At 36.2% G+C, this 15,089-nt stretch overlaps 1 protein-coding gene, 1 long non-coding RNA gene, 1 other non-coding gene and 1 pseudogene across 6 annotated transcripts in view; 1 reads left to right on the top strand and 3 right to left on the bottom strand.

The window, feature by feature from the left end:
• Positions 1-15,089, bottom strand: part of LOC105878734 (uncharacterized) — an 84,670-nt gene that overhangs the window by 51,891 nt on the left and 17,690 nt on the right. The gene's annotated exons all lie outside the window — the stretch shown is intronic.
• The window catches only part of PTPN22 (protein tyrosine phosphatase non-receptor type 22), a 58,223-nt gene that overhangs the window by 27,249 nt on the left and 15,885 nt on the right, over positions 1-15,089 (top strand). The window contains exons 11-13 of one of the 2 annotated variants that reach the window (XM_075999997.1): positions 253-333; positions 12,203-12,279; positions 12,398-13,224. In XM_075999997.1, coding sequence (XP_075856112.1) covers positions 253-333; positions 12,203-12,279; positions 12,398-13,224 — 985 coding nt within the window. Of the gene's footprint in view, positions 1-246; positions 334-12,202; positions 12,280-12,397; positions 13,225-15,089 lie in introns of both variants that reach the window. The other variant, XM_012778433.2, reaches the window with a different exon arrangement.
• LOC142869561 (non-histone chromosomal protein HMG-14 pseudogene) lies at positions 1,412-8,548 on the bottom strand (annotated as a pseudogene).
• On the bottom strand, positions 2,376-2,482 carry LOC142869689 (U6 spliceosomal RNA). Its single transcript, XR_012918263.1, has one exon. It is a non-coding gene; the product is annotated as a U6 spliceosomal RNA (small nuclear RNA).

Raw genomic sequence — 15,089 nt, 5'->3', positions numbered from 1 at the left:
AGATCCTTGTACATTAGCTAGAAGTATACACATATTTAGCTATTTCTAGTAGCCTAAAAGTGCTTTGAAATCTGAATTGGGCTATACAAATGTAAGGCATTGTTATTAAGTTTAATAACTTAAGTTGATGGTCCTTTTGGGTCTGTTATATTAGGATTTGATTGGTGTTCGTAGTCCTGAAATCTGGTTCTGTAGTTCACCATGGTTTTTTTTTTTTTATTTGTTCCTGTTTGTGATGCCCTTCAGGAACAGTATGAACTGGTCTACAATGCTGTATTAGAACTATTTAAGAGACAGATGGATATTATCAGCGATAAATACTCTGGAACAGAGGTAAAGTTTAAAATAGATATTATGTCAAAATTTTTTTCATACTAGCTTTTGTTCAAGGGATCTCAGATTAGTTGCAGGACTTATCCATTGTCACAACTAAATTGGAGTGTCAGGTGTGCATAGGGCTACACTGAAAATTTCTTGAGGAGGACAAATTAATTTGATGTAATTTAACCTAAAAAAATTAATGTCTTGGTTAACCTACTACATACACTTTTCAGCTAAATTTAGAAACAACAGCAGTAAAAGGGGAAGCATATATTCTATTCCCATGTTTTAGACAGTTGTGTGAGGAGTTAGAAGTAAGAGTGATAAATATAAAGTTAGTCAAAGTTAAGTGATTTTTCAGGTTGTACCAGCCTTATTTTGATTGTAACTGTCTCAATGAATTTTTTTAATTAAAAAAAATGGTAAATAAAAATTGTATGTATTTTTGGCATATAACATGTTTTGATATATGTATACATTGTGGAATGACTAAATTCAGCTAATTAACATAGCCATTGCCTGACATACTTACTGTTTTTTGTGGTGAAAACATTTAAAATCTACTCTCTCAGTAATTTTTAAGTATACAATATATTGTTAATAACTATAGTCACCATGTTGTACAATAGATCTCTTGAACCTATTCCTCCTAACTGAAATTTTGTATCCTTTAACCAACATTTCTCCAACCCCACCACCCCTACTCCTTGCCTAGCTTCTGGTAACCTCTATTTTACTCTCTGCTTCTGTGAATTTGACTTCTTTAGATTCCACATATAAGTGAGATCATGCAGTATTTGCCTTTCTGTCTGGATTATTTCATTTAGCATAATGTCCTCTAGGTTCATCCATGTTGTCACAAATGACAGGATTTCTTTCTTTTTTTTTAAATGTATTTATTTATTTTGTATTACTTCATATTATGGGAGTACAAATATTTTTAGGGTTACATATCTTGCTCCTGTCCCCCCCCCAACCCCGCTATGCCAGAGCTTCTAATGTGTCCAGCCTCCAGGTGGTGCGCACTGCACCCACCGTGTAAGTACATACCCTTCCCCTCCTCCCCCCTTCCACCTGCCCACTTCCCGATTACAGATTTTTTTTTCTCAGACATTTTGGTTACCATGTGTATCTTTCTTTATCTCTCCCTAAAAAGGGATAGAGGTAATCTCTCCCTCCCCCACAATGCTCGCCACTTTCTTAAGATGTGGGTCTCCCCCCACCAAATCCTTGTTGAACACTACCATTTTTTGAGCACCATAGTTTTAGTCAATCAGTACCAATTTGATGGCGAGTAGATGTGTAGCCCCTTTTCCAGATCTTGTATCGTCTTGCTTTGTATTACGGGCTTAAGCTTAATCCAGGATAGCATAAACGGTGCTAGCTCACTGTCATTTCTTAGGATTGAGTAATATTCCATTGTGAGCATATACCACATTTTAGTTATCCATTCATGAATTGACGGTCACTTGGGTAGTTTCCATGACCGTGCAATAGTGAATTGTGCTGCCATAAACATTCGGGTGCAGATGTCTTTATAATAGAGTGACTTACGTTCTTTTGGGTAGATGCCCAACAATGCTATTGCTGGGTCGAATGGTTTTCTATTTCTAGTTGTTTGAGGTATCTCCAAATTCTTTTCCACAAAGATTGCACTAATTTGAAGTCCCACCAGCAGTGTAAGAGTGTTCCTGTCTCTCTGCATCCTCGCCAGCATTCATTCTTTTGGGATTTCTTGATACGGGCCAATCTCACTGGGGTTAGGTGGTATCTCATTGTGGTTTTGATTTGCATTTCTCTAATGATTAGAGATGCTGAACATTTTTTTATATGTTTGCAGGCCATTATTCTGTCTTCTTTGGAGAAGTTTCTGTTCATTTCCATTGCCCATTTCTTGATGGGGTTGTTTGATTTTTTTCTTGTTTATTCTTTTAAGTTCTAGGTAGATTCTTGTTATTAGACCTTTATTGGAAGTGTAGAGAGCAAATATTTTCTCCGACTCTGTGGGTTGTCTATTTGCTCTAATGATCGTTTCCTTGGCAGTGCAGAAACTTAAAAATATGGAACGCTTCATGAATTTGCGTGTCATCCTTGCGCAGGGGCCATGCTAATCTTCTCTGTATCATTCCAATTTTAGTATATGTGCTGCCAAAGCGAGTACTCTTTCTTTTTTTCTTAAGCCTGTGTGTTATTTCATTGTGTATATATATATCACATTTTCTTTATCCATTCATCCACTGATGAACACTAAGATTGATTCCATATGTTGGCTACTGTAACGGTGCAATGAACATGGGAGTGCAGATAGCTCTTTGACATTGTGATTTCATTTCTTTTAGATATATACCCAGAAGTTGAATTGCTGGATCATATGGTAGTTCTACTTTAAATTTTTTGAGGAATCTCCATACTGTTTTCCATAATGGCTATACTAATTTACATTCCCACCAATAGTGTACAAGTGTTCCTTTTTCTCCAATATTTGTTACATCTTGGCCTTTTGCTAATAGCCATCCTAACAAATGTGAAATGATACCTCATTGTGGTTTTAATTGGCATTACCCTGATCATTAGTGATACCGAACATTTTTCATATACCTGTTGGCCATTTGTGTATCTTCTTTTGAGAAATCTTTTCAGGTCTTTGGTCCATTTTTAAATAGGTTTGGTTTTTTGCTATTGAGTTGAGTTCCTTATATATTATTAATATAGCCCCTTATCAGATGTATGGTTTGCAAATATTTTCTTCCATTCCATAGGATGTCTCCCTTTTTTTTAGTAACTGAAATTTTATTGGTTGAGGATCAGTACATAGGCATTTCAATGTGTACACAATTTTTAACATATGTACTGAAAATCCAAAAAGCCATGTGTTGTAATTCTTTTTTAATAGTTATTCCAGTGTCTTTCCAGCTTAAAATTGGAGGCAAATTCTCCTTAAGAGGATATCAAGTACCACTATCTTCATATGTTAATAAGCGGTTACATAAGTTTGACCAATTCACAACTTACATACATTATGCACACACATTTTCAATCTTCACAGCACATTAACAAAGTTATTAGGAAAACAAGACTACCATGACCAAAGATGTTACAAAGTACCCACAGTTCTGACAGGGAGAGCCATGATCAAGCAGTGGTTTTCTTTAGGAAACAATTCTACTAAAAAACAGCATGGAGCTGGATGCGGTGTCTCATACCTGTAATCCTAGCACTGCAGGAGGCCAAGGTGGTGGGATTGCTTGAGGTCAGGAGTTCAAGACCAGCCTGAGAAGAGCAAGACCCCATCTCTACTAAAAATAGAAAAAATTAGCTGGGCATGGTGGCACATAGCTGTAGTCCCAGCTACTGGTGAGGCTGAGGCAGGAGGATAGCTTGAGCCCAGGAGTCTGAGGTTGTGGTAAGCTATGATGATGCCATTGCACTGTAGCTGGGGTGACAGAGTGAGACTCTGTCTCAAAAAAACACTCAAAATACAAACAAACAAAAAATCCCCCAAACAAAAACAAAATACTATGGAAATAGAGGTAATTTAAAATGTTCCAGATATTAAATACAGGACTGTGACTCCATATTGCCATTTAGTATGCTTTGTATTATAGGATATAAAAACTAAGTCCCCATCTATGAAATGCTAAGCTGACACCCAAGATAGTCAAAGCCTCCTGTAATTCAATATCCCATGCTATTTTCTGGTTGTACCAAAAAATAAACAAGCAACAAATGATTTTACTTGTTTAAAAAAAGCATTTACACTTAAAAAATGGGATGAAGTGGGATTTCCCCCCTTTAAAATGTTGTGAGGCTGGATGCAGTAGCTCACACCTGTAATCCTAGCACTTTGAGAGGCCAAGGTGGCAGAATTGCTGGAGCCCAGGAGTTTGAAACCCCATCTCTACTGAAAATAGAGAAAATTAGCCGGGCATGGTGGCACATACCTGTAGTCCCAGCTACTGGGGAGGTTGAGGCAGTGGATGGGTTGAGCCCAGGAGTCTGAAGTTGTGGTGAGCTATGATGATGCCACTGCACTCTAATCAGGGTGACAGAATGAGACCCTATCTCAAAAAAAGAAAAAAGTTTCTAGAGCTACTAAAAGAACTCGCATTTATAAAATAGTTGATAAAAATATTCCTCTGGATTGTACAAGAAAGGAAACAGGGACCCCTGATAGGACATGGTATATGATATTAATCAGACTTGGCTTCTTTCTCTCCTGTTTCATCAGAAGCTACACTTTTGGTTGTAGTGTCTCTGTTTTCTGCAGATAAATCTCTAGTTTCTTGGTCAGATACTTCTGCCTGTTTTCTCTTTGCTCCCCTTTTCACTTTTGTTTGCACTTTTTTGTCTGAAGATTTATCCTTTCCTGCTGCCTTTTTGGCTTTGTTTCTACTTCTGCAGGAATAAGTTTAGCTGCCAACCATGCTGATCTCCTCTTGGGCTCTTCCTTCATTGCCCCTTTGGCTGAGCTGACCTTCTTCCTGGGCATGTTGGCCATTGGGAGGGTGTGTGCCAGTTGCCAGATTGCCGAGAGCCTTCGTAAGGCTGGGCTGCCTGGCCATTTGGCTGTCTATTTACCCTGCATTATTGAATCCTGAGAATATTTTGGAATATCCAAAGGATTATTAGCTGAAGGTCTAAGACTTAAAAACTATTATAATTTGGCCAATTTTAAAATGTTGAGAGTTCTAGAATATGCTTCTTTTTTTTTTTTTGAGACAGAGTCTCACTCTGTTTTCCTGGGCTAGAGTGTCATGGCGTCAACCTAGCTCATAGCAATCTCAAACTCCTGGGCTCAAGCGATCCTTTTGCCTTAGCCTCCCAAGTAGCTGGGACTACAGGCATGTGCCACCATGCCCGGCTAATTTTTTTTCTGTATATTTTTAGCTGTACAAGTAATTTCTTTTTATTTTTAGTAGAGATGGGGTCTCGTTTTTGCTCAGGCTGGTCTCAAACTCCTGAGCTCAAACAATCCACCTGCCTCAGCCTCCCAGAGTTCTAGGATTACAGGTGTGAGCCATCATGCCTGGCCTAGAAAATGCTATTTTGATCTATCACAAAAATTGATGTCAAATACCGTGTAATCACAAAGTATTAGGTTCTGAACAAACCTTAACAAGACAAAATTACTGATTTACCTTCATGTAACATATACATTTCAATTTTTAATATCACATTTTTATTATTAATCTGAAAATATTCACTGAGGTTCTACTATTTTCTTTGCATTAGGAATACAAAGTATATAAGACATGATCCTGATCATAAATCCCATCAAATGAATGAAGGAGCATGCTGAGACCTCTGTAAGATGGGTGGGTGAGGAAAGGAAGCAAGCCAGAAAAACTGTTGGGGCTAGGGAACTAATTAAGCAATCTTACAGTTAATGTCAACTCCAAAGAGAAACAATATAGTGAAGGGGAGTATAATTGCTAGGAATTGTTACTTATTTTACATTCATGGTTATTTCACTGGCTAGTAGTCCCAGAATAATATAAATAATAGGGGGAGGTTAAAATTAAGATTAAATTAAATTAAAATCTAATTTTAATAGGAAAATAGGAATGATTCTGGTGTTTCACTACTAATCGTGATGCTGAAGATTGGAGATATTAATTTTTTAATTGCTTGCAGAAAGAATTCATTGATTTCTATTTTCTTAAGAATTTTTTCAGACAGAATGTTGAATTATATCAGTTGCATATATTTGTACTTATGGAATGATCATGGATTTTCTCCTTTGGTTTATTAATGCAGTTGTATTATTGGGTTCTCTTTTTTTTCTTTTTTCTTTCGAGACAGGATCTTGCTCTATTGTCCAGGCTGGAGTGTAATGATATAACACAGCTCACTGCAGCCTCAATCTCCTGGGCTCAAGCGATTCTTCTTCATTAGCCTCCCAAGTAGCTGGGACTACAGGCTCGTGTCACCACACGAGCTAATTTACATTTTTTATAGATATGAAGTCTTGCTATGTTGCCCAGGATGGTCTCAAACTCCTGGACTCAAGTAATCCTCCTGCCTCAGCCTCCCAAAGTGTTGACATTAAAGGTGTGAGCTACCACACCCAGCCAGCATGTTCTTTTAATGTGCTCCTGGAGTAAGTGTGCTAATATTTTATTTTGGTTCCAGCAATGTCAATACTCAAATTGAGCCCAGTAGCAGTGCCATGGTTCCAGACAGCCGGGTTGTCTGGAGTGGGTCCTCAACCAGTAAATGAGAACATAGAAACATGGCTCAATCCCTCACAGGGGAAACTACTGAAAGCTATTCATGGGGAACTTCTACTTCCAGGAAGATCTAGTATACATACTTTGCCCTATTTTCCCCATTAAGTGCAACTAGAAATCCTGGACATTGCATATAAAAAAAAAGAAAGAAAGAAAGAAAAGAAAATTCTGAAGAGTGGAGAGAAGAAGGCAGACCAGTTAGGGCTCTTGGGACCTGAGGAACAACATTGTGGTGAGTTCCCTGGGTTTTCTTTCCCTCACATATCCCAAAGTTGGTACTGAAAATACCAACCACCTAGAAATGCCAACAGTGTAGACAAAAAATGTCAAACAAAAGCTTGCTCTCTCTAGCCAAAGAACCAGGAAAGGGGTAGTGTATCAAGACAGAATACTTTAAGACAATAATTGCTAGACTCTAGTCATCACCAAAGAAAAAGCTGGCCCCAATCCTACCCATACCAGCAAATGCTGAGTGGGCAGCCTAGACTTCCACTCTCACAAGGCTGTAATAAGTTACTCCAATACCCCTGCTGGGGTGCTATTAGAGAAGGGCAAGTGGAGAGCTTGGACTATTATCTCCATTGGTCTGGAGGGAGGTTTCCTACCCTGCAACATCAGTGGAGACCATGTAGTGTAGCCTGGTCTTCCACCTAGCATATGACACCCTAATGCCTCCTCATTGAAGTAGTATCAGAAGAGAATCAGGAGTTTACCACCATCCCGTGGTAATGAGGCCACCCCTACCACAGTGTCAGTGGAGATCACATGGGGAACTTCTCCTACAGTGTCTTCCCTTGGATGTCAACAGAGGCAAAGTGAGGAACCTGGTAGAGGTAGAATCTACCTGGTAGTAGTGAGGCAGCACTCCCAATGCTATCCCCTGCCAGAACAGTATCAAAAATCCCCAGCAAAAAAGAGAAGGTTTAACTAAGATCCAGAGTTTCAAAAAATGTGAAAATATCCAGGTTTCAGTTGAAAATCACTTACCACACAAAGATCAAGGAAGATCTCAAATTGAATTTAAGAAAAAGACAATAGGTGACAATGATGAGATGACAGACATCAGAATTATCTGATAAGGATTTAAAGCAGTGATGATAAAAATACTTCAATGAGTAATTTAAAACATGCTTAAAACAATTGAAAAAAATAGAAAATCAATTGCTCACATATGTGAAGGTTTATTTCTAGGCTCTTAATTTTATTCCATTGGTCTGTAGTGCATACCATGCCAGTACCACACCGTTTTGATTACTGTTGCTTTTCAGTAATTTTTGAAATCAGGAAGTGTTAGTCCTCCAACTTTGCTCTTCTTTCTCAAGACTGTTTTGGCTATTCAGTGTTTCTTGAGATTTCATGAATTTTAGGATGGATTTTTCTATTTCTATAAAAATGCCATTGGGCTTCTGGTAAGGATTGCATTGAACCTATGGATCACTTTGGATAGTACTGTTATCATAAAAATGTATATTCCAGTCCTTAGATGTGGAATGTCTATTTATGTTTTGTTTAATTTCTTTTAGCAATGCTTTATAGTTTTCAGTATATAAGACTTTTGCTTCCTTGGTTAAATTTATTCCTAAGTATCCTATTTTTTTATGCCATTATAGATTGAATTGCTTCCTTAATGTTCTTTACAGATTGTTTATTGCTAGTGTATAGAAATGCATCTGGATTTTGTGTTTTGATTCTAAGTCTTGCAACTTTGTTGACTTATTAGCTCCAGGAGGTTTTTTGTTTTGTTTTGTTTTGTTTGTGGAATTCTTCTATATATCATGTCATTTGACTGAGTATACAGATAATTTTACTTCCTCTTTTCCAATTTGGATGCCTTATCCCCCCACTTTCTTAATCACTTGGACTAGAACTTAAGTACTATGTTGAATAGAAAAAGTCAATGTTGACATCCTTGTCTTGTTCCCAATCTTAGGGGAAAAAAACAAGTCTTTCACTACTAAATATGACATTAGATGTAGATTTTTGTATATAGACTTTATCATGTTGAGAAAGTTTCTTTACATTCCTAGTTATTAAGTGTTTTTTATCATGAATTTAATTAAATGCTTTTTCTGCATCATTTGAGATGATCATGTGGAATTTTTTTCCCTTCATTTTATTAATATGGTGAATTGTATTGGTTTTTGGATAGTGAACTATTCTTGCATTCTAGGAATAAATCTCAGTTGGTCATGGTGTATAATATGCATCCCAATTCAGTTCGCTAAGCATTTTGTTGAGGATTCTTACATCAATATTCATAAAGGATACTAGTTTGTAGTTTTCTTGTAGTGTAATTTGTCTGGTTTTGGTATCGGGGTAATGCTAGTCTCAATAGAATGAATTAGAAAGTGTTCCCTCCTATTCACTTTTTTGAAAGACTTGTGGAGGACTGGTGTCAATTCTTCTTTAAATGTTTGGTAGAATTCACCAGAGAGGGCATCTGTTCCTGGGTTTTTCTTTGTTGGGAGGTTTTTGATTACTGATTCAATAGCCTTACTAGTTAAAGGTCTATTCAGATTTTCTGTTTCTTCCTTCATCAGTTTTAGTAGATTGTGTGTCTCTAGGAATTTGTCCATTTCATCTAATTTGTTGGTATATAATTACTCATCATGTTCTCTTATAATTATTATTTTATTTTTTGAGACAGGTTCTCACTGTGTCTCCCAGGCTGGAGTGCAGTGGTGTCATCATATTTATTAGCTCACTGTAATCTCAAACTCCTCGGCTCAAGTGATCCTCCTGCTTCAGCTTTCTGAGTAGCTGAGACTATAGGTGAGCACCACCTCACCTGGCTAATCTTTCTATTTTTTTGTAGAGACAGGGTCTCCCTCTTGCTCAGGCTGGTCTTGAACTCCTGGCCTCAAGCAATCCTCGTGCCTTGGCCTCCCAAAGTGCTAGGATTACAGGCATAAGCCACCATACCCAGCCTCTTATAATTATTTTTATATCTATAAAATTGGTAGTAATGGCCACACTTTCATCTCTAATATTAGTAATTTGAGTCTTCCTTTTTTCCTTAGTCAATCCAGCTAAAGTTTTGTCAGTTTTGTTGATCTTTTCAAAGACGAAACTTTTAGTTTTGTAGAGTTTCTCTATTTTCTTTCCTAGTCTCTATTTCATTTATATCCACACCAATCTTTAATATTTCCTTCCTTCTGCTAGCTTTGGGATTGGTTTGCTCTTCTTTTTCCAGTTGCTTAATGTGTAAAGTTAGGTTATTGATTTGGGATCTTTCTTCTTTCTTAATGTATGCATTTACAGCTGTAAATTTTCCTCAATACTGTTTTCATTGTAGCTCATAAGCTTTGTTTTGTTAAGTCTTTGTTTTCATTTGTTTCAGGTATTTTCTAATTTTCCTTGTAATTTTTTTCTTTAACCCACTGGTTATTTAAGAGTATGCTGTTTAATTTCTACATATTTGTTCATTTTCAAGTTTTCTTTATGTTACTGATTTCTAGCTTTATTCCACTATAATTTGGAAAGGTATTTTGTATGACTTCAATCTTTTAAAGTTTATTAAGACTTGCTTCTGGCCTAACTTATGGTCTATCCTGAAGAATGTTCCATGTGCACTTCAGAAGAATGTGTATTCTGCTATTGTTAGATGGAGTGTTCTATATATGTCTGTTAGGTCTATTTGGTTTACCTGTTTTTCAAGTGATCTACTTCCTTATTGATTGTCTGATCTTATTTTCTATCCATTACTGAAAGTGAGGTATGAAAGTCTCTGTATTAGTTTTCTAGGGCTGCTGTAACAAGTACTACAAACTGGGGTATCTTAAAACAATAAAAAATTATTTTCTTACAGTTCTGGAGACTATAAGCCTGAAGTCAAGGTTTTAGCACAGCCATGCTGTCTCTGACAACTCTAGGAGAAGAATATTTCTTGCCTTTTCCTTGTTTCTGTGTTGGCAATCCTTGGCATTCATTGGCTTGTAGATACATTACTCTAATCTCTACCTCTGTCAACACATGGTGTTCTTCCTGTGAGTCTCTTTTCTTTTAAGGTCACAAATTATTGTATTAGGGCCCACTTAATCCATGATGACATCCTAACTAATTATATCCACAAGGACCCTATTTTGCAAATAAGGTCACATTCACAGATATCAGGGGTTACATTTCAACATACCTTTTAGAGAGATACAATTAAACTCCTAATAGGTGATATCTTAAAATTGAAATGATTTTTTTTTTTGGTTGTATTTTAAATTATCTGAAATTGGGATATATCTTACAATCAATGGTGTCTTAAGATTCCATGAACCAGACTGGGCACAGTGGCTCATGCCTATAATCCTAGCACTTTGGGAGGCTGAGACAGGAGGATTGATTGAGGCCAGGAGTTCAAGACCAGCCTGGGGAACATAAGCAAGACCCCATCTTTACAAAAAACTTCTTTAAAAAAATTAGCTGGCAGTGGTGGTGTGCTTCTGTAGTCCCAGCTACTCTGGAGGCTGAGACAGAAGGATGTTTGAGCCCAGGAGTCTGAGGCCATAGTAAGCTATGATCATGCCATTGCACTCTAGCCCAGGTGAGACCCTGTCTCAAAGAAGTTTCCATGAACTACAGTAACAAGTTTTGTAACGTGATAACTGCTGTAAAAAATAAATAAATAAATAAATAAATAAATAAAGATTGAGAGTAGCTGGGCAGAGACTGAAGTGTGATTGTAGGTTGCTGGATCAGGGAAGATTTTCTTATGCAGATGACAGTTAAGCAGAGTTCTAATTGCTTAGAAAGAGCTAGCCATGCAAAATCTGGAAAAAAAGTAAATCAATCAGAGGAAATAGTAAGTATAAAAGTCTTGAACTGGAAATGAGTTTGGCATGCTAAAAGAATGGCAAGAAAACCAATATGCCTAGACTGGGAAGAAAAAAGTAGAAAAAGTAGAACAAGATGAGACAGGTACAGGGACGTAAAAAGCACCTATTAACTATAGGGTTGAGATGCTGAAATATCTGAAGGCAGAGTGTTCTTGAGACTGAAGTTACTCCCCATGAACTTTTAAGAACTCTCATATTTGAAAAGATGAAGCTATAAGCAAATCCTTTCTAGTTTTTATAACACTATTCTGTTTTTGTTTTTGTTTTGAGACAGAGTCTCTTCCTGTCACCTGGGCTAGAGTGCAGTGGCGTCATCACAGCTCACTGCAACCTTAAACTCTTGGTCTCCAGTGATCCTCCTTCCTCAGCTTCTTGAGTAGCTGGGACTACAGGTGCACACCACCACATCCAGCTAATTTTTCTATTTTTTGTAGAGACGGGGGTCTTGTTTTTGCTCAGGCCATTCTTGAACTTTTGGCCTCAAGCAATCCTCCCTCTTTGGCTCCTAGAGTGCTAGGATTAGTGAGCCACCTCACTTGGCCATTATTAATCTTTTATTCTGATCATTTTGATATCAGTATATGAAAAAGCCTTGCTGGGTTCAATATTTTGGAAGCTCATCTAACTCTTTCATGAATTATTCTTATTAATAAACTTTTTCTTGTTTTTATCATTTTTTCCTACTACCTGTATAATTCTTTAACTTTCATGAATTATTTAAAATTTTTATGTTTTCTGAAAAATTACTCCTGGCCTTCTAAATATTAAAATATCTCATTGACATTGTTTCACTAAAAACCAATCTCTGACTTATTTCTCTTGAAGAGTCAAGCAAAACATTCAGTTTCTGAGCAAAATCACACCCTACAAGCAGATTCTTATTCTCCTAATTCACCAAAAAGGTGAGTACATATTTACATATCTAAATGTTGACTAATTATATCTGTGAAAGGAATCTCATGTTTACACTTCATTGTGATGCTGGGATGGTATTATCATTACTCTTTCTTTTTGTTTTAGTACCATAAAAGAAGCAAAAATAATGAACCAACAGAGCAAGCAAAGGACAAAGGTGGAAAATACAGAGGTTTCTTCCTTGGACTTTAGGACTTCTGAAATAAGTACAAAGGAAGGGTTAAATTTACATCCTGCTAAATTGAGCACTTCTTTTGACTTTCTGGAGCTAAATTGTGGTTGTAACAAAAATGTTGACACGACCATGAAATGGCAGACAAAGGCATTTCCAATAGTTGGGGAACCTCTTCAGAAGCATCAAAGTTTGGACTTGAGCTCCATTTTGTCTGGGGCATGTCCTAATTCTAAACCTGTAAATGCAGTAGGAAGATACTTTAATTCAAAGGAGCCAATAATACGGACCAAATCAACTCCCTTTGAATTGATACAGCAGAGAGAAACCAAGGAGTTGGACATCAAGGAAAATTTTTCTTATTTGGAATCTCAACCACATGATTCTTGTCTTGTGAAATTGCAGGCTCAAAAAGTGATGCATGTTTCTTCAGCAGAACTGAATTATTCACTGCCATATGACTCTAAGCACCAAATGTGTAATGCCTCTAATGTAAAGCAGAATGAGTCTAGTGCTTTTAGTGTATGTTCTTACATGGATTTAGTAGAAGATCCTTATTTTTCATCATTGCCTCCAAGTAGTACTGGTTCTAAGATGTCTCTTGATTTAGCTGAGAAGCAAGATGGAACTATTTTTCCGTGTTCTTTGTTGCCAACATCTTCTACAACCTTCCTTTCTTATTATAATTCACATGATTCTTTAGCACAGAATCATCCATCCAATTTTCCCTCCCTACTGAACCAAGGGACAGCTGTAGTGGGTAAGTTAATTTTTTAAAGTTTATATAGAATGTTAGATTTCACTTTGTTCCTATATTTAGCTTCATCTTACTCTCCCCTTCTCCTCTGCTTCTTTCTCTTTCTTTTCCTTCTCATCCTCAAAGAAGTAAATTCCAGGAGTGTTTTAATTATGTATTAAGTTGAAAATAGCAGCATCAAACATGTAATATTCCATGAAACAGGTAGCAGTGGAGGCAGTCAGATCTGGTACATGATCCGTGCTAGCACGAGTACTTCTAAAGAAGGCATTTTTAGAAATGTGTACCAAAGACCCATAATTTACCCTTAACATATAGAAGCAGCTTCCAAAAGAACAGAAGAAAAAATTTGATCAAAAGCACCACATGGTCACTCACAATTTTTGTTGCACAATCATGTGGCTATAATGAGTTGAACATATTGCTAAGAACTGAATCTTCTTCCTGCAGGAGTAAGGGGAAGACCTGATTTCCTGCCCTTTTATAATAACTTAGATGAGAATATGTGTTTGGTATTTTGTGTAAAATTTTTATCTTATATATAGGTTTACTTTCCAATTGTATCTATTTTATAATTCTGTATTTTTTCATATTACGTATATTGTTTTGTTTTACTGAGTAGTTTGAAAGTAGAAGTGAATATCCTGTTATAGATGATTATAATAATTTGATAGAATTGAGAAGAATTGATAGAATAATTTGGAAGAAGATGAGAGAAAGCAATGAGCAAGTTTAACTCTCTTAGGCATATCATCAAATAATTTATAAAGCATACTCTACCTAGAGAGGAAGTAGAGAAAACTTTTTTTCTATAGCATTATTTATTGTACAGTTTCCTAATAGATGTGTATATCATTTGTAGCTCTGTTGCAAAAATATTTTATCTGGATCTAGGGAATTCCTTATCAATTAGACTATTTTATGCATTTTAATCTTGTTTTACAACTTAAAAGTATTTTCTTTTTCTAGATACCAAGAATACCTAAGACTTCTCTGAGCATCAACATCAAAAACCAAATCATTATTTTCAGGGATTGTAGCAACATTGACATGTGTGCCCTCTGGTGGAAATTTCTTAAAATAACTTTTAATATTTTCTATACAACTTCTCCATGTTTCTATGAAAACTGTATTATACTATTGTATTGTAAAAAGGAAAAACACCCATATTGGATTCTGTGTGGCATTAAGAAGAGATACTAAAATATTTATGATTTTGCCTACTATATAACTAAATCTTTGGCATGTCAAAAGTTCTTTATAATACTTTATTATATATTCTATGTGAAACAAAAGGAAAGAATTCTGTAGAAAACAGTCCAAGCTTCTTAAATTTATATTGTTTTATATTAACTAATACTCAGTTACTCAATCAAAATACTACTGGGCTTTTAACACATTGTTACACTAGGAAAAATTATTTTCCTTGGGGTCATGGTGTTTTATTATGAAAATAGAATAAAAACTTCGAAAACAAAATGATCCTTTCTAATTTAATGAAAAATTTGTAATTTTTAATTGTTTTTTGTGTATGAGTTATATGCAACTTGAAACATACTTCACATGGCTCCCAAAGTGAAGAGATAAGTGAGTTATATATGCTTTATGAGGTCCTGGGCTCAAAACTAGCATGAGTTAAATACAACTCACATGGCAGTTAATGCGTTAAAACAAATAATTAAGATTGAAGAATAAGCAACCACCTCCTGAGTCTGCACCTTAAGACAAGATAATTTGTTTTGCCTTTTCCTCAAGTGAACAAATATCATACCAATTTAATGGTACTCTAATGGAATTTAAATATAAATTCTGGGCCAGGCATGGTGGATCACGCCTGTAATCCTAGCAACCTGGGAGGCTGAGGCAGG

The sequence above is a fragment of the Microcebus murinus genome, chromosome 2, assembly GCF_040939455.1.
Source record: "Microcebus murinus isolate Inina chromosome 2, M.murinus_Inina_mat1.0, whole genome shotgun sequence".
NCBI classification, from domain to species: domain Eukaryota; kingdom Metazoa; phylum Chordata; class Mammalia; order Primates; family Cheirogaleidae; genus Microcebus; species Microcebus murinus.
Note: the sequence above shows the minus strand (reverse complement) of the source record. Positions and strands in the feature narration are given on the sequence as shown.